This window comes from Emydura macquarii, unplaced genomic scaffold, assembly GCF_026122565.2.
Source record: "Emydura macquarii macquarii isolate MOO-44397 ecotype Brisbane River unplaced genomic scaffold, CSIRO-AGI_Emac_v2 contig_2636, whole genome shotgun sequence".
Classification (NCBI taxonomy): Eukaryota; Metazoa; Chordata; order Testudines; family Chelidae; genus Emydura; species Emydura macquarii.
In genome coordinates this window covers 11,688,317-11,712,790 of record NW_027132773.1, presented here as the reverse complement: position 1 = coordinate 11,712,790, position 24,474 = coordinate 11,688,317, and the positions used below count along the sequence as shown (strand labels likewise).

General features: G+C 38.2%; 1 protein-coding gene across 3 annotated transcripts in view; it reads right to left on the bottom strand.

The window, feature by feature from the left end:
* The window catches only part of ADAMTS20 (ADAM metallopeptidase with thrombospondin type 1 motif 20), a 156,039-nt gene that overhangs the window by 110,727 nt on the left and 20,838 nt on the right, over nucleotides 1-24,474 (bottom strand). For all 3 annotated transcript variants that reach the window (XM_067564179.1, XM_067564180.1, XM_067564181.1), the window contains exons 3-4: nucleotides 19,437-19,602; nucleotides 11,235-11,497 (exon numbers count right to left, since the gene is read on the bottom strand). In XM_067564179.1, coding sequence (XP_067420280.1) covers nucleotides 11,235-11,497; nucleotides 19,437-19,602 — 429 coding nt within the window. The remainder of the gene's footprint in view (nucleotides 1-11,234; nucleotides 11,498-19,436; nucleotides 19,603-24,474) is intronic.

The window sequence follows — 24,474 nt, the reverse complement described above, 5'->3', positions numbered from 1 at the left end:
CAAAGATCCTCAAAGGTATTTAGGCTCCTAACTGCCAATGAAATCAATGGAAGTTAATAATCTAAATACCTTTGAGCATCTGGGCCAAATAATCTAGGTGTGTTTCTAAATAATTTTGTCTTGGTAAGTAGTATGACAATGGCCTTACCACATCAAGTGTATGAAGTTTAGCTTCCCCCAGGACTGGGTGAGGCCTGGAGAATAAAACTTGGAGATAAATAAATATATACCTCATAGACTCTAAGGTCAGAAGGGACCAATATGATCATCTAGTCCGACCTCCTGCACAATGCAGGCCACAGAACCTCACCCACCCACTCCTGTAATAAACCTCTAACCTATGACTGAGTTATTAAAGTCCTCAAATCATGGTTTAAAGACTCTCTCCCCACCTTCGAGCTGATGTGATGGCTACTAAAAAAGGCCATCTTCATTGATAGAAACATCTTCCCTTTACTACCTAAGCGTTCAAAGGGGAGACCTACCAATCCTATTCATACCCATAGAAGTCCCAAAAGGGAGGAAGCTGCTGAACTGCAGAAAAAAACATGACTGAGGCCCTGAAGAAATTGAGTCATTGTAGGGTGAGAAAATACAATGTGGTCCTGAATAAGAGGGTGATGTGCAGCTGTTGCTGCTAGTTGGACCCTTACGGAACTAACAAAAAGCTCAGATTGTTGCAGGACTAGTAAATAGTCCAATATCAATTAAACCGTTGTTGTGAAGGGAGACAGCTGATGCTGAGATGCCAAAATAGAAACCTCTCTCACTTAGCTTTATAAATCAGTTTAGTTGAGGGTTTCCTGCTTTGGAACAGAATGTTCTGAACTTCATCTGAACAGCTTCTTTTGGTGGACGTTAACGTTATCCAGCCAGCACCCAGACTATCAGATGAAATAATGCTGGGTCTGGATATAGGATCTGACCATTGTTCTGAGAGACCATGTCAGGTAGAGGAGGCAAAGTGATCAGAAGCTGCACTGAGATGTTTACCAGATCTGAAGATCAGAACTGCCTGGAGCCCAAACCAGTGCTACCATGATCATCATCTCAGCCTCTTGCCTCAGTTTCCTCAGGATCCTCCGTATCATCATACCTCAGTCCCACTATCAAGGGGATGAGAAAGACAACTGCAGAGAGCCCAAACATTAGCCCAACATAGAGCAGAGCACTTGGCAATTTCTTGTTCTGCTCTGTGAGAAATAATTCCATTGATGGCTATCTCCATTTGCAAAAGATGCTTTTCAGCACTGGGTTCTTCAGCAACCATTTGTGGTTGTCTGAACTATGTTGTGGTGAATGCTAGTGAATCCTGCACACATGGAAGATGCAAGGCCAGTGGCATGATCCACTGATGAATGCACAAAGTCTGGAGCCAAACGGCTTCCTGACACAGTGGAGATTACCTGGTTCCTCAGTGTCTGTTGACATAATGCATAGTTATGTTTCCGCCTGTCAGCACCTGGATTAGGGATCCCTGGATTTAAGGCAGATGTGCTTTGCATATGAGGCAGATAATTCTGAGTTCCAGGAAGTTTATGTCCAGGTGGTTTTCCTTAGGGGACCATATGCCCTGAATGTGAAGGTGATCTAGATGAGGTCACCTATCAATGAGTCTATTACCAGAATCTTGGTAGGTAGACGTGCAGAGAAGGGTGCTCAGTTGCATACATGAAGAAGGTCTTTACACCAGTTTAATGAGGAGAGGACTGTGTCCATCACGTCCATGTGATGTCTGATGTACAGATACATTGATTTCAACCACACTTGTCTGGTGCATAAGTGAAGTCTGGCAAACTGTATCACTGCATCATTGATGGATGGACATATGGTCATATAGGGACATGAGGTTGTATGTTCACAAGTCTGAGGCATATTCTCACTGTTGTCCTTGCTTGAGTTTGAAGTTGGTTGAAGAGGTTCACTATAGTTTGGAATCTATCTTAAGGAAGGTAGGCTCTCACTCACCTGGAATCTAACTCCGCTCCTATGAACTCTATGTTTTCAGGCATAAAGTGCGGATTTTTTTTCTATTGATTTTGAGGCTCAGAGTGGCGAGTAACTTTAATGTTATTTGGTCACCTGTTTGGGTGATCTTCATATGAACTAGTCATCAAGGGTATGGACAGAACTGAATGCCTTAAATGAGCTGTGATTACTGCCAAGTACTTGGTGAATGCCCTCAGTGCTGTGGAAAGACCAAAGGGTAGGATCCTGTACTGAAGGCCTGATGAATGGATATGTGAAAATAGGCATCTTGAAGATCAAGAGCCACCAACCAATCCTGAAGATCTAACAAAGGAAGTATGGAGGCCAGAGTCACCATTCTGAACTTGAAACAATGAATTTATTGAGATGCTGAAGGTCCAGAATAGGATGCCACCCCCTTTCTTCTTTGGATGAGAAGATAGTGAGAATAAAAACTCCTGTCCCTGAACTCTAGGGCCACCTCCTTCAATGCTCCAAGTTGTAGAAGAGAGTCACTTCTTCTTTTAACAGTATCTTGTGAGAAGGGTCCCTGAAAAAGAGACAGGGAAGGAGGATATGAAAACACTGGAATTAGATACAGCCTTTGTCAACCATTTCCATGACCCAGAGGCCCAAGTTCATGAGAGTCCAAGCTTCCAAAAAATAAGGAGTTGGTTGACAAAGGCAGGGGGAAGAAAGTGAAACCTGAGAGGTTGTCAAGGCTCTTGACACTAGCTTCCTAGTAGAGGATGCAGACTGTAGCAGCAAGAAAGAGGTGGAGGGTCACTGTCAGTGGAACCTCTCTGTTATGGTAGATCTAAGGCTAACGAAAGTACTGTGTAGAAGGACGCTGACTGAAGTACGTCTGTGATCTTACTTGCTTCCTTCTTAGGACTGACCAAAAGAATGGAAAGTTTCCCTGGAGTCCTTCAACGAATGGAAGGCCTCATCCATTTTAGAATTAAAAAGTTCACTATCCACAAAGGGAAGGTCCTCATTTGTGGTATGGACTTTTCTGGGAATCCCCAGGGGCTGAAGCCAAAAAAAATCTCATCACCACAGTATGTGCCATTATGTTGGATGTGTCCAGCAACACCTGAAGGGAAGTGAAAACTATCAGCTGTACCATGGGCAAAATGTCTTTTAAATCTTCTTGATGTTCTTGTGGTAGTTCATCCACAAACTGAAAAACAGTTTTCCCCAATTCACATAGTCATATTTAGAAAGGAGGGCTTGGTAGCGAGCCATATGCTTCTGGAGGCTGGCAATTAAGTAAACTCTGTGTCCAAATAAGTTTCTTCAAGTCTTTCTCTGTGGGTTTAGAGGCCCCTCCTGTTTTGATGTCTCTTGAACAGCAGTTACTACCAGCAATCCTGGTATTGGATGGAAATAAATATTCAGAAGGGCTTTGGTACCTCCTGTCAACTCACTTGGACATGGCGGGTAATAACACTGCCATGTGCTACTGGTCTTTTGCTGGCTCCAATGACTCCTCATTTAGCAGCATAGTGAGCTTGCCAAGCATGGAATGGTGTAAGATATCCACAAACTTGTAAGATTTCTCTTGTGCCACTTTTAGTAGTATATCCAGAATTTCTGCATGCAATTGATAAGGTCCTGGAATGACCAGAAGCACTCAACTGAGGAAGATATGACCTATAAACTAAATACATGATATAAAAAAGGATGTTGGGGGTTTGTGCCAGTAGGAAAAGAAACTAACACTACTAACGACTAACTAATTAACAATATTAATAACTATCATTACTGCTACTACAGTACACAGAGAAACAAGTGGATCCAGGGGTTCCATCTTGCTACCACAGGTGGTAAGAAGTAACTGAGAGACAGTTGAGTCCACTCTGGTTTTTATACACTCTGGTGCGGAGCATGAGGACATGTAGGGTGCAGGAACAGCCCCAAAAGACACTGCTAGCCAAAACAATTTGATCTAGCTTGAATGGAGTGTGTGCATACAAACAGTGGAATCCATGAGGACAATCACTCAAAGAAGAACAAATAGCAGATCCATATGTCCAAGTAAAGGGCTCTATCGGACAGATTCAGCTGGGAGAATTCCATAAGAATTAACTCTGGGAATAATTTTTTCTAGTTCTTGATATTATTGGTATACAATCAAATATTTATTTTAAGTGAAATATCTGTATACTCTGTGAAGAGCGTTTGCACATGCCCTTATGTCCCACTTAAGCCAGGCCCTTAGGCCAAAATCTTCAAGGCACTGTACAATCCAAATGGCTGATTTGGGAGCTGAGTAACTCCATGAGAGGCCAAGAAAAGGAATTCTCACCCAAAATGATCTCTCCCACAGCAGCTAAAGTTGCCATGGGCTTCAATATTCTCTGCTCCTGTTCATCCCCTCTGTGCTTAGAGTGCCATCAAAAGCTGAGCTCGGCACCATACAGAGTATGCATATAACCCCTGTAAGAGCCTTTCTAAATTCTATAACTGCTCTTTGAACTGTTTCTTGTACCTATGGAAGAGGCATCAAGGTTTGGCACTTAACAACAAGTTTAAGTGGGGCATATAGACTGGTACTGGCCCGCTGGATTTCAGGCTATGTGAAGTAAACACCAAAAAAATTTATTACAGTGTACTTTATAGTATGCTGACTTGTAACTGTGAATTATTAGAGTTGCAATATGTACATAGTTGGATATGAGAATCAGTTATGAGCAATACATTTATCCACACTATTTTGAATTAAAAAAACAGAATACCTTTTTACATTGCATATTCTTACCCAATTTACATAAAGTCACTCAAAAGAAAGCATGTTTCAGTTTAATTGTAATTAACTTTAAAAGTTAATTGAGAATAGTAATGTTTTTCTAACTCTTTGAATGTATGCCCCTATTTAAAATAAATAAAACACTACCAATTTTTTCTAAGTGCAAGTATATAGCAAAGCATTTGAAATGTCAAATATATGTAAAATACTGGGCAAAGTTTGATGAACTGAAGAGAAAGTGTATAGAATGTCCCTCAATTTTTGCCATAGTGTATTTTAGATCACCATTCTGAAAATAATTTTGCATGCGTTTCAGTGAGGGTCTGCATGTGCACAGGGATCTTCCCACACAGAATATGTTGCAAGATCAGTGCTGAAATTTAGCCTTTTAAATAAAAAAGAGTGAACCAAGTCAGGATGTTATTAAAAATATTGTAGCCATTAGATCTGTTTCTCCACTGCCTTGTATTCTGTGCAATAATCTATATTTGTGTAAAGCGGTATGGGCCTAAAATATTACCAAATGAGAATGATGGCCATTTAACATTCAGTTTGCACAAGTGTAAAGCACTACACAAAGTGCAAGACAGTGAAGAATCAGACCCATTATGTACAATTTATGACATGAGTTTATCCAGATGAAAGTTTAAGGTCCCATAGCCATTTTCTAAATGAACTGAATATATCCCTGACATCGCAGCTAACATTCTCTGCCTCAATAAAACAAGTTCTTAATCACAATACTGTGTATTAGTTACTATATTGCCGAATGAATATTGGCTTTTCAAAATCCATCATCAACATTTAACTCGTTGATTTTGTAATATACTTTGAGGTAGAATAACTTGAATATAAAAGGTTTACATAAAACAAAACTACATTGTCTTTTGTTCTGTTATGTACAATTTATTTTTGTTAATCTTCATTTTAGAATGAACTAAACAAAAAACCAATGGAGCTTTGATAAGAGCATGAACTATTCTTTGTTTTTGTGAGAGGCATTTTGAGAAAAACGGTTCAGCTCCAAAACTAGATAAAAGACCATTTAAGATTAATAATACTGCTTTGTGTACAAGAACATATTTTGGGAATCAGGGCCCTCGCATGAGGGGGGGGGAGGGGGTAGGGTACACTTTACCGGGGCCCGGAGGCCCGGGGGGGGGGGGGGGGGGGGGGAGGCTGGCCCAAGCTCCAATCCCCATTACCATGAGGAAAAAAATTTTCATGGCTCATAAGATTGTATGTATAGGATGAGGGATTGTGATATGTATGTGGGAGGGGGCCCCATGTTACAAGTTTGTATTGGGCCTTAAAAAATTATGCTTGGGCCCTGTGTGAGAATAGGACATAAAATGTTTAACCTCCAGAGCACAGGTTTAAATAAGGACCCACATTAAAAGTAAATGAAAATCATTACCATCAAAAATCAGTTTTGTGACACGTGACATCTGTGGATAGTTTTGGTCCAGTTCCTAGTGATCAGATGCCTGACTCACAAAATATGACACTACAATAAGCTCCCTAGTTGTCAGTCTCTGGAAAAAGGACAAGGTTGGCATACAAACTGAAGTATCCTTTCTTCCTCTAAATTAGGCTTAAGGCTCATTGACACCAGCATGGGGAAGTTTGCATTGCCATTGCCTATACTGTACCTATTCTGGGAGAAACAGACTCCTTCACCTAATGGGTGTCTGCACGTGTGTATGTCTGTGTGTGAGAGAGAGGGGAAAAAAAGGTAGGTTTCAATGGTTTCAGTGTATAACTGTGATAAAGTGCTTCCAGTACTCAACTTTTTACAAATTACCAATATTCATTGCCTTTTAGAATATTTATATATTCCAATCAGAAACAAAATATAAATATTTCCAGCATATGTTGCAAACACTGATCCTGCAAAGACCTGCTTAATTTAAAAAAAATAAAAGACTAGTTGCATTGTACTCCCAGTTCAATGGGACTACTCATGTAATTTGAGTTGAGCCTTTAGAGTGGCAAGATATTTAAAAGGCCCTAGGAGTGGCAAGATATTTAAAACCTTGGAGAAGTAAGCATGTTCCATGTCTCTATTTATAATCTGTAAAATATTCTCCTATACAAGCTTGCTTACTTTTAAAAAACTTTGGCTTGGATTTTCAAAGGAGCATGTGGGTGGTTAGGCACCAAGTTCTATGAAATTCCGTGGGAGTTGGATACCGAATTCTTTCAGGATCCTTTACAAATTCAGCTTGTGTATAACAAAATTTACTATTCTTAAAGTATTCAGAACTTCTATAATAAACCTCAGTGCAGGAGATATACTATTTGGTTCATTTCAAATACATCCAAACTGACAATTTGCTGTAACAGTATAAGTTGTCAGGCCAAACACAAACAACAATTAAATTGAAAAACAGAAGCTAGCAATACAATGGCAGAATGGATAAGATTTAATAGTAAATCTATTATCTTCTTGGGTAATGACGCAAGGCTTGCAATGCTTGAAGTTCAAAAAATTGGAAGTTTCTGTGGCCAGAATTCATACTAACAAGATCTAATATAGGATACATAGAAGAGAATGGTAGCACTCTTTTTGTCAATTTGCCAGTTCCTAATTTTTATCATTGATTCAATCAGTTTTGTTTATTGGTGAATGGAATTGCTCTTTGTCATTTTTATACATACATTTGGTCCATTTGACTGAAAGGTACCAGATCTAGCTGAGCATGCTTGGACAGTGGAGGAGTTCTAACTGTGAAGGATTTCCTATAGCATTAGAGGAGAGTTGGTATAAGGTTTTAGTAAATGCATTCTCTGAGAAGGAAATCTGCACTGTGAAGATATGTATTTCAGAATCCTAATTTGGAAAGCTATTTTAAATTTATATGAAATTGTGCTTATTACAAAATAATATATTTTAAGAAATAAATTCATTTGTTTCACACAACTACCCTCACAAGTAGAAGATGTACATATGGACTAAGAGTGGCTAGGAGAGTTATGCTTCTTACTGAACACCACATTAAACAAAGATACAAAAACTCACATAAAAGTTGTTTTGTTCTACTATATGTTATTGCCTGTAGAACCACAATACTAATGTAGGCCTTAGTCCTATGACATGACACAGGAACAAATGGAGTGTAAGCTTTTTATTCCACTCTGAAAAGAGCAATGGGGACTACAGTAGCCACATCCATGTCAACACTCAGTAAATATGTGGAAATTATGCAAGAAATAGCTTTCAATTATTTTTAAAAGAATTTGCATACTACATTTCACTTTGCATTGCAGTTCTGTCAAAAAAAGCAACTCTTTTAGAAAATGACATTGTAAGGTATCAGATTGTTTCTGTTAAAATGACATCTCTTGATATTCTATTGTCTCTCAACGAATTCCAAATCAAATTTGCTTTATAAGTGAAAAGCTGATTTATTTTTTAAATTGCCAGCCTGGGAATCAGCAAGTCAAGCAGTGTTCTTTCACGCTCATGCATCTCTGGCGGTCATAAAAGATCAGGAGGCCAAACAAGGTTGCTAAGATTTTAATGAGTGCAGAATTTGAATCTGCCATTTGAATTTCATTACTTCTTCTGATGCAAAAGCAAGAACAAAAACTGATATATTATAAATGATATAGCGTACAAAATGGACTTCAAGAAAGAAAACATTTTTCCTATGAAAATGTATAAAATGATTCTAGGACAATTTTTGTTTTTACAGAACTCATTTGAATGACTATAATTATTCCATTTTAGAAGTTAAATAACTTAAACAGATATAGGGAAATCAATATTATCAGGAAATAATTATTACACAGAACATTTTATTGCACCCCATGTGTGAAATCTTGGCCCCACTGAGGTCCATGGAAAACCTCCTGTAGTTTTCAGTGCGGCCAGGATTTTGCCTCATGACATATTAGATAAAATATCACAAAACGTTTAACTAAAATGATACAACACCACAAGTATTGCTTTCACTGAACTGATTATTTTCTCAATTTTAATTAAGGCTTGATTTCTTGAACTGAAATACTACCGGGAACTTCAGCTGACGTTTGTTTAATATAAAATTCTTCTCCATAACACGACATAAGGCAGCATGCAAACAGACAGTTCTCAGCTGTATAGCTCCACTGGCTTCAATAGAGCAATATTAATTTTACACCAGGTGAACATCTGGCCCACAGAATTTGATTAGAGAAATTTATGAAAGTACTGAATTACAGCATAGTATATTTATATATTGAGTATATTTAGATTAAAAATCTTTAAAATATTAATACTGATCAAGGATGGAAAGTAAAACAAAGGAAAAGGAATAAGAAGAATCAGGACTTGAAGTTAAATTAGCAAATAAGACTACTATCACAAATGATTTATTAATTTTCATCAGTACTAATATAATGCATCAGGCCAACAAAACTGTTGTCAATTTAATTGTCAATATATGCAAAGAAGAAAAAAGCACTATTTTTTCTTTTAAAATGCATTAGTATCATGACATCATATTTTTGCCTACATTTGAAACATGTCCCTTCCTATCAATTTACCTGTGATACTCTAGATAAAATCCATGAAGACAAAAACTCAACAGAGTGATTCTGCATTCACTGGCATGTAACAGCAATCTGCATCTAGTCCACTTACTTCAACTATTGACAAATAAGGATCTCTCACATAAACAAAGGTTACTGAATTGGTTACTTGCTAAATACAACTGTTCTCAGCAACAGAAAGTTCCTATTCTGACTGCCAATTTCCTTCTGTTCCCTGCGTCCATAAGACAAAATAAAGAATAACTGCACTCAGACTAGTCGTGGTCATTCCAGAAAAATTACTGGGCATGATTCTCCACTTCTTTGAAACTACTGTAGTAATTTCTACTAGTGGATGTTAAACATCACATCAGAGTAAGAATGTTTTGTACACACTGTGCATTGATATAAATGACTACAAAGATACAAGACAATGGAGAAGCAGGCCCAGTATTTGAAAAATACATGGGAAGAGATGGCATAGAAAATGCCACAACAGATCACATCAATAGTCCATTTATTCTGGTATTCTGGGCCCAATTCTCCTCACATTTGAAGGAGTTTTATACCAGCATAAGTAACTCTTGATATACACTACCTCAGAAAACAGAATGTAAAATATATTGGTATTATGATTTAGAATTTGTACCATGAATTTGTGCATGGTCCTCTCCACTCAGGAAGTTTTAGCTCATTAGATTCCATGTAATCTTTTAGGTCAGTGCTACTCTCCCACTTGTAAGATCTAACCTGTCTTAATTGTACAGTTTATATCAAGATTATCATATTCTTCCTTTTGTTTTTTGTCATTCCCTGTAAAAGTCAATGAGGTTTTGCCAATTTACACCAGCTGAGGATCTGGTGTACAGTACTTAATTTTGAACATTTGCCTATTTTTATTTAAGTCTTAGCTTACATTCTGTTATAATTCTGATACATATCTCTGATCTCAACCTATGCCTGTCCAAGGTCAGCTGTAATTTCTGGCCTGTACCAGATACAAAGTTACCTTTAGATTATTGACATCCCTCACAGATCTTTTTGTCCAACCTGAAAGCTCAGCACCAGTTGGTTTCCCTCGGTGCAAATGGCTTGAGTATGCTATGAGCCCAATTCTTTCATTAAGGGATATACTTGAGTAGGCTGTAGGAGGAATTCAATTCCTCTCAGAATTCTGGGGTGTGCAACCACTGCACCATTCCTTCGGAAATAGCAGCATGTGCTTCTGTCTGCAGATGACCAGCTCAGAAGGTCAGTGTGCAAGAAACGAGGAGCAGAACCAAATCTCCACCTCCTCCTCAGTCCTTTTGTGATGACAAGCATAGTCAGAGGCATTTCCCCTAAGCTGCCCTAGTGCTTGTGTACAGCTCTTTCCTCCAGATCCTCAGCTGCTGTTAACTATGTATTAATACTATTATTATTATTTTATATTACTGTAGTGCCTAGGAGCCCTAGTCAACATGGACCAGGACCCCATTGTGCTTGGTGCAGTACAAACACAGAACATAAAACACAGTCCTTGACACGAACAGCTTACAATCGAAGTAGCTCTATTAGCTGAAGCCAGCTGAGAATGTGATTATTATTTTGAAAATGCTTATAACACTAATATGAAACAAAATGCCCAGGTTATTTTATAACAGCTATATGTTCTTAATAGGTTTACAAAAATTGCACTGTCGTCTAAATTTATTCACTTTACTTTAATATTACAGTGAATTACTACCTAGGACTAATTCTTTTTATATGTTTTATCAAATCAAGGGCTAGATTTTACATTCTCTTATGGTAAGTTAAATCTTACTGCATTGAAGTCAACAGAACCACCAGCTAAGGTTCTGGCACCAATCTTCTATATTTACAGAAGTTCCTTGTTTCAGTACAAAGTTCCATCTGACTGGACACAGATGCTCCAGTAGATTTAAAGGGATTTTAGTGGAAAATACCAGAACAGTAATAAATTCACTTACTATTGGCAATATCACTTAGGTTTACTTACTATTGACATAAGTGTTAATATATAGTGCTGCAAGTTCCGTCCATGGTGGCGAACCATTTTGGTATCAGCTGTAACCATCACTTCTACATATCTTGGATAGGAAAGAAAACGTTTTTTCCGGGAATGTGGATTGCTTCTATCATCCTCTGTTGATAGGTTTTTAAAAGCATACTCTAAAACTACAGCCTTTTGTAAAATATTTATATCTTCATTTAAACTGCCGTAGTTTGGAAATGGTAAAGTGCTTTTCTTCATCTCTTTTTCTGTAAAGTAAAATAATGGTTATTATAGCATGCAGTTTCTAAACTTAAAGAGAGCAAGGAGAAAGATTGCACAAAATAAACAAACACAGTGAGAAAGCTGTAATATCTACAATCTGTTTCCAAAATGAATCAATGTAAGCATAGAAGAACATGAGATAAAGAAGCCTGAAACAGGAATATCAAATTGGATGTTTACAGTACGCTATCATACAGTTGTCCCATATTTGCTGTCATTGTAAGAAATTATATTTGTATTACCGTAGTGCGTAGGTGTCCTATTCAACGTAGACCAGGACCCCACTGTGCTAGGTACTGTACAAACACAGAGCAAAAACATAGCCCCTGCCCCAAACAGGGCCAAGAGAATGCACATCAAAAAATCATTTAAAAATTCAAACTGACAAGCAGGAAGGACAAGAGCAGCACGATGTTCACCTGTGTGAACCTCAGTTTAAGGGGGAAGTCTGATACAATGCACTGTAGACAAGACAACAACTCATTGTAATACCTACACTCACGATTAAGGCTTACAAACATGGACAAACAACACATAAAAGAAAAATCTCAGAACGGCTACCCAATTGCTGTCTCTACCCAGACTTTGGCTGCACATGTTCAAAGGGGTTCTGCAAGGCCACAGATTAATTACAGCAAGACCAAAAACGTAGGTGAAAGAGTCACAGAAGCAAGAACTTGACACACAGAGGACAAAGGAATACATAATCAAGGGACTTCCTTCAATTATGCTCCTTGAGCACAAGCATGCTCCAAGCTAACTCCACTAATCTCAAAGGAGGTAGGAAAGACCAACTGAAGTTCGGGCCATTGCCCTTCCCTTTCTGACCCCCTCAGCCAACTAAGCTAAGCTAGCAATGGGAGAAAAGCTCATGGGCTATATACTTCCAAACAGCGATGAAACTGCATGACCACTCCAGCACATACATAGCCACAGTCAGAAGTCCTCCCGCTGTGCCTTTGGCGCCACACACCACCCCCAATGGTTTTTAACCCACACTATGATCTGAATGATTTTGGTACTATAGCACAAAACAAAAAGTTACCATTACAATAACTGGTATGTTAAGCATAGAAAAGTCTTATGCACGTACAGGTGCTGCTTTTCACATATATATCCTAAGATTTATTAAGTGTCAAAATGAGCAGTGTATTTTCATGACAAAAAGGGCATTTATGATCTATTAAGCAAATAATATACACATTTAAAACATTTACAATCAATGTTTACCAAATATTCAAACTCAGAAGAAACTGTTCTGAACAATCAAATAAATAACACAACTTTAGATAAATAAAATAAATCTGTACAATACATTAGCAATAATATTGCTTAAGTTTGTGTTTACCTGAAAGACTGGAAAGGTACCAGTTCTGGTCTCTTCAGGTAAACAATGTGTGTTTTATAATCTTCCATGAAGGGGTTGGGATTGTTTTTCTTTAAAATAAAACAGGGACATTAAATACAAAAAAATACATTTAAATATTAAAGTTGAGACACAAATCAGCAAAAGCGAGGAAGTATATAAATAAGGCTGACACTGAGGACTTAACGCAGGTCATTACAGGGTTTGTTGTGTTGGGTTTGGGGGGGGTAGGGGGTTGGGTTTTTTGTTTGTTTTTGTTTTTGTTTTTGTTTTTTTACACTTTTACATCCTTATTGTCATCTAAACATAGTTTTTTTTATTTAATTAATTAAGGCCTGAATTCTTTGTATATCCAAATTCCCCCCAGTTCCAGCTTGAGGAGACATCTCCATCTCAGAGCTAGCATGCTAAAAATAAAGTGTAGTCTTAGCAGCGCAAGCTATGGGAAGGGCTAGCCACCCCGAGTATGTCCCTAGAGTCTCAGATGAGTACATGATCAGGACAGCTAGCACCTTCCATCACTTGTGCTACAATAGCTACACACTATTTTTAGCAAACAAGCTCGATCAGCACTAGGGAAGATATATCTCCTCAAACTGGGAATTACACACCCAGTTTGAAGTGCAGACATCCCTTAAGTTAGACACTCAGATTCCCTATACAATACATGGGGAGAGTTTGACCCCAGAGAATGGGATTCACAAAAGCCAGCACACTGACCAAGGAGCAGCCTAAGATAGCCAGTAGGAAATGCCAAGAAGAGGGGTGTGACATAAGCCTTGCCTTCAAAGGGAGTTCAGCATCTAAGTCTGAGCTGGAGTCATTCTTGCACTTGCTCTAACCCAATGCATCTTTAATTATTTATACACAGTGGAACTGTTCCAACGGAAGACAGGAAACCCTGCCACAGAATATCCCATAGCCTTGTGGTTAGGGTAATCTCTTGGGAGACCCAAATTCAAATCCCATCTCACATTAGGCAGAGGAAGGAATTGAACCTGGTCTCCCACATCCTGGGTGAGTGCCCTAATTGCTGGGCTAAAAGTTACAAGGGAGGAGCTGCTGCTATTCTGCCTCCTCTCCTTCTCCCAGGTGTCTTGTGTTGGTTTAGATGCACTTTGAGCGCATCTACCAGATCAGGCCCCAAATGCAAGATAGGTGGGGAACACATACATTGTTAATCCTACTCAGGTTTAGCAGTGAGTGAGGTGCTGAGCTGCTGTGCACCGTCAGGATTGAGGTGGCTTTGCGTATACTCAGCAACTGAAATTTAAGTACCAAGGGACTTCAGGCACCTGCATAATTATGAGGCAGCTAACAGGGCTTTGTGAATGCCAATAGGACCTAAATGTTGGACTTAGGTGCTAAAGTGGCAGTAAGGCTTCTAGGTCCCCCTTGTGACGCTCACTCTGGGTATCTAAAGTAAGCCAACCAAAATAAATATCCAAAGTCTGATTTGCCTGTCAGAGGCTAACAGTGACTTAGCTCCATTGATGTAAAATCAATGTAAATGAGGAGAGGCACCCAACAGCAATTTTCTGAATGCATCTTCTACAGAATACAAAAGCTGTCCATGTACTTGTAAATAGTTCTGCCACTTTTCACTAGTAAATGAATCTGATTTTTATTTTTCAGCACCACTCTGTCTGAACAAGTGCAGCAAATACAGCAAAGGTTTTCAGTAGAGCTGATTTGTAATCTGATACTTAAGAAACTGAAATGCTAATTATTCTGTGAAGATTCAATCATAAAGGGCCAAATTCTGCTACCCTTCCTCACACTGAGTAGTACCCTATTCCATGAGGAGTACTATTGATATCAGTGCAAATATGTACGGAGTAAGAAAGAAAGCACCCAGTGAAAATAAGAATGGCAGAATATGGCTCCAAATGCATAACATTACTCATAATATTTTTAAAAGCACTGAACTCTAATTTATGCTCATAGCTAAGAGAAAAACTACGATACAATTTCCCATTCATAGCCAAATGTCTACGCATAAGGGGCTTAACTGGTTCTTAGGATCATAATTCACTTGACTGTGATAACAAGGGTATCATTCTAGAGAGCATTACACTCCAGGGAAAGCAAGCTGGCAGAGGAATATTCCACAAATAGTATGTAATTGACTGGCATATCAGTCACTGAATAATGTCCAATAATGTTCAGGAGGACACTATCTCCACCATGAGTTGCCATATGTTGCCCTGCCTTCAGAACCAGGAATTGTTTACAAGAAGATGGGGATTGGGATAAGATGAACAATATCAACGAAGAGCTATTCAAATTAGATTCTGACAGATTTCAGAAAGCTTACAATCATCAATTTAGTATGTGGAAGGATCTGATCTGTGATGGTACATCTACACTGCAAAAAGCAGCAGCAAGTCTCAGAGCCCCAGTCAACTGACAGGCTAAAAATAGCAGTTTGAACATTTCTGTGTGGGCTGGAACCTGGGCTCTGAGACTACCGCCTCATCAGGCTTGAGAGCCTGGGCGCCAGACCAGCAGGAATGTCTACATTGCTATTTTTAGCCCTGTAGAGCAAGCACCATGAGCCCAAATTAGTTGACCTAAGCTCTGAGACTCCTTGCCATGGGAGTTTTGTTGCAGTGTAGACATACCTTGAGAGACTTAGCATGCCTATGTTTTTATCTTTGAAAATCCAAGGCAAATTTAAATTTTGGAGCATGAATGCTTTGGAAAACTATTTTAAATTGGAAACACAGTTACGGTATGGGACACTTGTTCACAGATGCTCATTTATAAATATGCATGAAAAAAACTGAATGAAAACAAAGGGGACCAGATTCTGATCTCATTTACACTCAAGCTAATCCATATTCATTCACAATATTGCACTTTATGATTTAAAGTTTTCATTGTTGGGGGGGGGGGGGGTTCTTGTTTTCTTTGCATTTCAAGGAATCGTTCAGTAGTGCTAGATCATACAATGCTACTGCATTACAATGCAAGAAAAAGAGTGGATATATATTTCAAAACTCACTTTTAGTTATACTGGTGCAAATATGTGTGCAGGCAAGGCCCTATAGAATCTCTAATTTAGGATGAAATAATTACTATGGCAGGGCAGCATCCTGCTCCTCTCTTCTGCTCTGTCTATCTAGACTCAGAGACCTTCAGCCATTAAACATTTGCTCTTCCCACCACTTTACTGATCCATACACCATAAATTCACAGTTTCAGTTTTTCCTCATTTCTCTGACGAGCAGGCAGAGCTCTCTACCCAGAGATCTGACCCTACTAGCCTGCCTCTCTCTCCTCTACACTGACTTCCTGTGCCTTCTTATATCTCCTGTGTTAATGGGCCAATTTGCTCGTTAGTCCTCCCCCAGCCCATTCTAATCCACTAATTAGGCCCCCATCAGGTCCACCATAGGGAGATTTAATTGGTGTTTAAGTGATTAGAGTGCTTGCGCCCATCCACTTCTCGGAACTCAATAGGTGTTGGTTCCAGCGCTCTGACTACCTTTACAAAGCTAGTTTCCTAAAATCTTTAATTTTGTGGATCTGATGGGAAAGGGCTGAGAGTGAAATGAGTTTTCTATGTTTTCTTTAATGAGATGTTGTACAAATCTCACCAAACTGAATGATTTATTTGACATGATTGTAGATGGATTTTTTGATAATATTGGAACAGTTCTTTATTGTTATGCAGTTTTATTAACAGAATTATAGATAACTACCTCCTGTATGTTTCTGCACTTTCAAGTCTACCAGTCTTACAGAGTGTTGAAGCATCATAAAAATGGCATATAGCAGTACAAATATAAATAGAAAAATGTTTTCATGTTAAAAGTAGTCTAGAAATTCCTATCCAAAGAGCAACTGTTTGGTTAGAAGGGTATTTGACTAGAGAAACTGCAAAATCTGACAGACCAATGAAATAGCAGTGACCATGATTTGGAGAGAGGATAATGTGTAGTTATTTTAAAAGAGCAATTAATATTAATTATGTTTATTATAGTAGTACCTAAAAATTAACCAAGAATAGGGTCTTATACAAACATACTGCAAGAGCATACATTGAACAGAAATATAAAAAAAGACAATTTCAGATAAGCACTAAAACATTGTAACCGGCAGTGTAATATTTACAGGATTTTGACTGAAACTCTTGCTTTTTTAATACAAGGAATAATTTGAGAATTTATATTTCCATGATTTTAAAATAAAGTATAAACTACCTGACAGACATTACTAATCAATGAATATTCACCATATTTTTGGAGAAACCTTAAACAAATCTACAGAAATATAATTTCTATGGCATGTGTAATTCAGATTAGACTATATGATCATAATGGTCCATTTCTGTCCTTAAAAAAATCTATGAACAAACAGAGTTTTACCTTATACTTACAGCTTCCAAGTTTAAAATCTACCTAATAAGATTCTAGGAATTTCTCTCTGTCACTCTGAAGCGTAAAATGTCTCTTGAGTCAGTGTGAAGTGATGGAAGCAGCTACAAGCATGATTGAAAGGGCTTTTTGTTCAGCCTATCACCTGGTTGAATCACTGCTCAGTTTTGAAGTCTGTTACCAGACAATTTTTTAATTTTCAGCCATTTTGTACACCTCACCAGTGTAATTCATAAAGTCAGTTACAGTAAGGCATGTATCTATGCCATGCCAAGAGTCCTGGACCACAGTGAGATTAGAGGTAACTCAACCAATCACCATCCTTACTCCACAGCTAGTCTGCTTACAACAATTTAATTGACTGTATGAGGGAAACTGCACAGATGGTGGTTTACTTGGCTCAATTGCCACACCAATGCACCCAACTGCCATCTGCACAAATCCACATCCCTCCCAGCACAACCTTTCTAGATATAAATCAACAACATCATCCATACAACAACACAACCACTACACACAATAACCTCAAATACACATAGCTACTCACCATAGGACATACCCTTCATTCACCATCAGCACAAGTCTCCCAGTGCAATCCCTCCCAGACAGAAATCAACACAACCACCCACACAACACCACAATCAGCATATGCATGGTATTTGTGATCTATCATCATCCAATTTTTAAGTTTTAAGCCATTTCAGGCTTTTTTTTTTTTTTTTAATACACACAGCTGATCTTACTAATTAAAACAGTGTGATTCCATGGGCTTTCAGCTACTAGTATGCGATAAGCATTTTCCAGGATTAAAATCACAAGCACAAATTACTAAAACCACATAAATGAACATTTTCTGGGGATTGATATTTTCAAATATTTAATCATATATTCCTTAAGAGGAAATGGTAAGGTTTGATTTTCTTTTGACCACTATCTTCCTGAGAAAAGGTGGTAGTTGTGGATTTTCAATTTTGCATAACCATTCACGAAATGCATGTACATTCAAAATGAGTACACGTTGGTGTCAGTCTCATCAAAGCTAAATAATTCACTAAACAGGATACCCTTCAATGCCAGGTAAAAACAAAGAAACTACTTTCTCAATATTCTATTATGAAGCTGCATGCATCTGTGTTTTCTTTGAAGCCATATAAACAAAGCCTTTGTGCTCACATTAAAAGTACAAGAAATGTATTATGTCAATAGGTTTAAAACACTGCCTTTGATACAATGAGGAAAACTTCTAAAATGGCACTCTTATAATAGTAAAATAATATCTCACTCTTTGGAACTATAGTTTATGGACACGTACAATCTCAAATAAATTCTTTCTAATCTCACTCCATGGTCTAGATTCTATACTTCGATGATAGCTGCAGGTGTCTTTTCCCCCCGTTACATCAGCTGTCTTCAATAAACCATTAAGATGCATGCATACCTATGCACACAACTGTTGAAAAATCCACACTATGCTACAAAACGTAACTGTTTTGGAAACACTATGCTACATGCATTATTTGTCCTTATGCTATTAGTAGTGCTTTTTTTCCCTATCATATTCAAGTGCATCTCTACTGTGAGGATTTGAAAACTACTGCCAGCATCCTGTGACATTTCTTAAATCTATGCTCCTCAAGTACCTCTTTTCCTGTGTCTCGATTTTAATATACAATGGATATGTAATATGTATATACATTTTTAAAATATTTTATAACAGGAGAACAGCATTTGTAACAAAGTACCTAGACTAATAATAAATATTAGATAACACAGTATATTATAGGACAGGAAGATTTAATGTATTACTTTTTAGATTTATTTGCAGTACATTTCATGTATTTTGTGAATCTAAACAGAAGTTGCAGATCCCTGATCCTGCAAAAAATTAATCCATGGAACAGTCATTGTGAAAAATAAAGCATGTGCATAAATGTTTGAGGGATTGTGGAATACATTTGCAAGAAAATTTATGCTTATACTTAAAATGGGACATTTGTTTTTCCACTGATGTTTGTTAAGTCTATGTGGAATGGATAAATAAAATATAGTCTAAGGTCTCAATGACAGAGATAGTCATTAATACTATTAAAGAAAAAACAACATTAAACAATTTGTTAAAATGCTAAAAACCATAATGAACAGACAGACATATCAGAATTTAAAGTATAACTATACCTGAAACTTCACAAGGTTTATGGGATTTCTGATAAATATCATTTTTAACATCTTCATGTCTGTATATAAGATGTTGTTTATTATGATCATCTTCATGTTCATCTCCATCTGCTTTCATCAAAGGTTCTAAAAAATATTCACCATCAGGTGCTTTAAAGGTGCCCATCTGAAAACAAGACAGAGGCAGTCAATTTACATTCCTCTGAAAATTGAATTTTACACCAGTGATTTAATATGTGCAGTAAAATGTGTATGAAGTGCTCAAAATTAACTACAAATGAAATTATACTATGCTGTCATTGATGTTTTGGGCCAGGGGGAGGGGGGGGGGGGAGCTTGCTTTTGTGTGTGCGTGTTATACTCAAATCTATACCTCCACCCACACCCTCTATGGCCCCAATCTTGCAACTACTTCCACACATACAAATCCCTGAGTCCACTTAGAGTCCCACTGACTTCGAGATTGGGGGTTAAGTTTGGAATTTTCTGCTCCTAGATCAGCTCAGCTTTGGAGATCAGGAAAATCAACTACAGGGTTTGATCATCATGTCACATTTCTGTATTGAGCTATTGCCCTTCGTTTTTTGCAGATACTATAATCATTTTCTCTTAAAAATTCAATTTTATGGTACATTAAAGAGACACATCTTGAAATCTAGTCTATTTAAAAATTATTTAAAATTAGGTTCAGGAACTATATCTGGCCACATTCCCCTTGACAATTTTTACACATTTCCTATTTCTTAAAATGGTTCTCTCTGTCATTTTGTTGTATGAAAGAACCAAGAGAAACCAAGGAGATACTGGATCTATTTATGTTGTCTGAACTCTGAGGGGTAAAGATTCCTAAACATAAGCAAGAGATCCTATGTTGCTTGGCATGGGTCAGCCCTAAAGGACATACAGAGCTGCTTATCATAGAGGTTTATATTACCTTTTTTAAATCTGAGATTGTAACTCATTTGTTTGTGTGTGTTTTCTGTTTTAACCTTGTAAATAACTCTCATTTCTTTTTCCAAGTTAGTAAATCTTTAGTTAGTTTATTACAGGATTGGCTACAGGTGTTTTTTTTGGTTTGAACACAAATGACCTGAGGTAAGTGGTCCTCTGGGACTGAGAACCTGGAAAACCCTACAAGCAGTTGGTTATCTCTGCCCAGCATCGTGGGAAATTCATGTTGCTAGCAAGATTGTCCTTTTGCTGGTCACATGGGGACAGAGAGAACATATGAGAGGTTAAAGAAAAATTTCTACTGGCCGGGGACACAGAATGATGTGAAAAATTATATCAAGTCTTGTGAATTATGCCAAAAGAGGAAAATACCAGCAAGGCTTCAGAACTCCTACACCCCTTGCCTGTGGCATTTTATAGGGATGCAGTGGACATTGTGGGCCCTGTGCCATGTTCTACCAAATGGGGAAGAAATATATCCTGGTGGTAGTGGATTTTGCCACTAGATATCCCAAAGCAGTTGCTTTAACTAACAGAGGCTGATTCTGTGGCAAAAACCCTTTTCACTAATTCTAGTGGAGTGAGTTTCCCTGAAGAGATTTTATCTGACCGAAAGTCAAATTTCATGTCTCAGCTTTCCAGTGAGTTATGGAAGTTGTGTGGGTTGAAACAACTTAAAGCTGTCCCATATCACCCAGAGACAAATGGTCTGTTGGAGAGATTCAGTGGAACTCTAAAATCCATGTTGGGTTATGATCTATAAATCCAATTGACCTGTGACATGTGAATCCTGCCAAGACTACACCAAATTTCATGCTGTATGGAAGGGCTCACAACCATGAGTGCCAGCCTCAGGGCAGACTCAAGAAGCAGGCCCAAAACCCCAAACTGATTGTATCTTCTATAATTAGATTTCTGTAATGCAGTAACAAGCATGAACCCCTATATCACTATAACAGTCTTACAATGGAGTCACAGGCCAGGCTGGCTAGGTGTTGACAGAAGACAGGAACAAGGGATTGGCTGGCTGAGAGGGAAGAAAGGTTCAATAACAAGAAAGGGAAGTACTAGACAGCGTGAAGTAGCAGCATTCAGGGACCTTTGAGGGTAGAGAAAGCAGGCAGGAGAGGAACCATCAAGCGAGGGCAGCATCCAAAGGAAACCATCAAGAGAGTGCAGCATGTAACAGCTAAGAGTTCCCAGTCAGCAGCAGCAACAGCCATGAATGAGGCCCCTGAGAAATCTCTTGTCAGAGATAGGCTAGAATGGCCTGGAAAGCAGGCCCACAAGAAAGCTCCAATTAGCGCTTCAGGAAGGCAGCTGAAAGGTGGGGACCACAGAAGGAAGCTCCGATATAGGGGCAGTATGAAGCAGTAGAAGAGTGGGGCACTGGTAAACTCCCTGTAGGTGGCAGCAGTTAAAATAACTGATAGCCAGGAAGGAAAGGACAATGACTTCCCCCCTCCAGATCCTACCACCACTACTCCTGGTACTGCAGAGCAATATTTCTCAACCTTTTCAGCATCACCTTATTCACCATCAAACGTTTTCATGATCTCACCCCCTTACATTTATTACAGAAGAGCAAAAAAGTATCAGTGATAACAATAACAAAAATTTATTTTTGTGTATGTTTTGAGAAATTGACAGGGAATACTTCGTTTTGAAGGGTAACGGTATGCAGGGTATAAGGTATGCAGGGAATAAGATTTTCATTGTTCTAGATTATAACAAATTTTAAACACCTTGCAATTCCCCTGACTGTCGTTTGTGACCCTCCTGAAAATTGCACCTACCAGTTGGGATGAACAGGTGAACAGGAATTGGGTAGTATCCTTTTTAATAGAAGGTGAGCTCTTTAGTGGTGGTCCGTGTACTAAATATAGTAATCTGCCAGATTTAGTGTATAGGTATGTCTACACTACAATTAGATACCTTCAGCTGGCCCGTGACAGCTAACTCAGACTTATGGGGCTCAGGATGCAGGGATGTTTAATTGCGATGTAGATGTTCAGGCCTGGGCTGCAGCCTGAGCTCTAGAGCCCTCCCACCTGAAAGGGTCCTAAAGCCTGGGCTCCAGATCAAGCCCGAATGCTTATACTGCAATTAAACATCCCCTTAGCCTGATTCCTGTGAGCCTGAGTCAGCTAGCCTGATCCAGCTGCAGCTTTTTAATTTCAGTCTAAGTAAACACCATTACTTGAGTCCACTCTGCCTGTGTGGCTACTTCATATTATGCATGTTCTGCAAAGAGCAAAAGATACAACACCCCTCATTACTGATACATCCATTTCCCCACCATTATTTCCTTTCATGCCTGTTGTATGTCTCGCTCTGCAAAGGTAGGATTTTCTGTGTGTCAAGTAGATCTAAATTCTTGGCAAGGTTTGGGAGCACAAGCAGCGTTCAGGTCTACGTGGCACAGCATAAGCTCAGCTCAGCTTTCCAACACTCACTACTTTTTTTTTAGGTTTTCGTGGTTTTTGAGGGAGTGGTAAGAACTCTCTGCTTCCCTACAGGAAGCCCCTCACAATTTGTGATTCCAGGCACAGCTTGTCAGAGACAGCCCTTAATGGGCATAACCTTCTGGTCCAAGGATCCTAGGGGCAGAAAAAGGGAGGTCCTGTCACTAAGACTAAGGGAGAATGCTTTGGATAAGACTTATGTTTTTTGTTATTTGAGTTACCAATAAAGTCAACCCCAAGAATGGGGTAAGTTTGACTTCATGCAGTGTATACAGCCTTTATCTATACATTTATTCATTCTGTGGCTCCCCTCCTCTTCACACTCTATACCTTATCTCTGGACAGGGTAGACAAAAATCATTATAAAATTCAACTTCTGAAATTTAAATCAGATTTTTTAATTTACATGTTGTACTAATTTTCTTTCTTCCCGTTTTATAGCGTTAAATTACCAAAGTGGATATTTTGTGCTTGTTTCTTTAATTAGTTTTCCAATTGATAGAATTTAAAATTTCACACAGAAATATTTTCTTCTAAGAAGTTTTATACTTAAAATGCTTGTCTATACTGAAAAAGAGAAGCCCAGTGTCTCCTTAATACCTGAATGTGAGAACACAAACTCAAACACAGAATTCAGTTGATAAGCTCGTGCTATATTTGTAACCAACATCTTCCAATATATTGAACTACCAAAAGTCAAGAAAGCTGAAAGGCTTGGACCAGGCTATATCCCTCCATCAGAGTTTGCTTTTTGAAATCAGTGAGAGATGTGTTCCTAAGTCACTTAAATGATTTTGAAAATTCCATTCTCAGGGGCCGATATACGAGTTCTGCTCAGGAGTCTCATTATGCTCCTATTTTAAAAAATTTTGCCTTGTGTATAGAAAAGTTCACAATAATGTTCAGAATTTGTTAATGTATTTAAAGTCAAGATAATATTTCATTGTTAACATTGAAGTTATTTTGTTTTGAAGTGGCAGATTTTAATAATAAAAATACAGTTTAGCTCCTGATGCTGCAAACACTTATGTATATGCTTAACTTTAGGTTTAAGTAGTTCCACTGAAGTCAGTGAGACAGTTCAACTAACGCAAATTTTTTGTATCATCAGGGCCCTTATTTTCAATATTAAGGATTTTGTCCACCAGTTTTGTAAATTTCAAATAAGATACCCTACCCCAGTTGAATTTAAAACAAACAAACCAACCAACAGCAGCATTTATAATTTAGGTCATTATATATTTCAGTTTATATTTGAAATAGCACAGATTTTCAAATCAGCCTCAACCTAATTTAAATCAATTATTTTGTTTTAAAAAAGTCAAGTGATTTAAATAATTTAACTTGCCTAGATTTCAAACATTCCATCATGTCTCTCAGTGATCCTCTCTGCGAACATAACTTTCACTATCAGCTTCATGATGTAGACTCACAAACTTTCCTCTCTGCTCCAGATCTGTCTTCCTCTATTCATAAGAAAATCTCAGCTTGTCTTTCTGACATTTCCTTATGATAACCAGCTCTCAACTAAAATTTAACATAGGGAAAAACTGAGCGTCTCATCTCTCCACCAAAGCCCTCACTTCTATTGTCTCTATTATCAAGGTGGACAACACCACAAT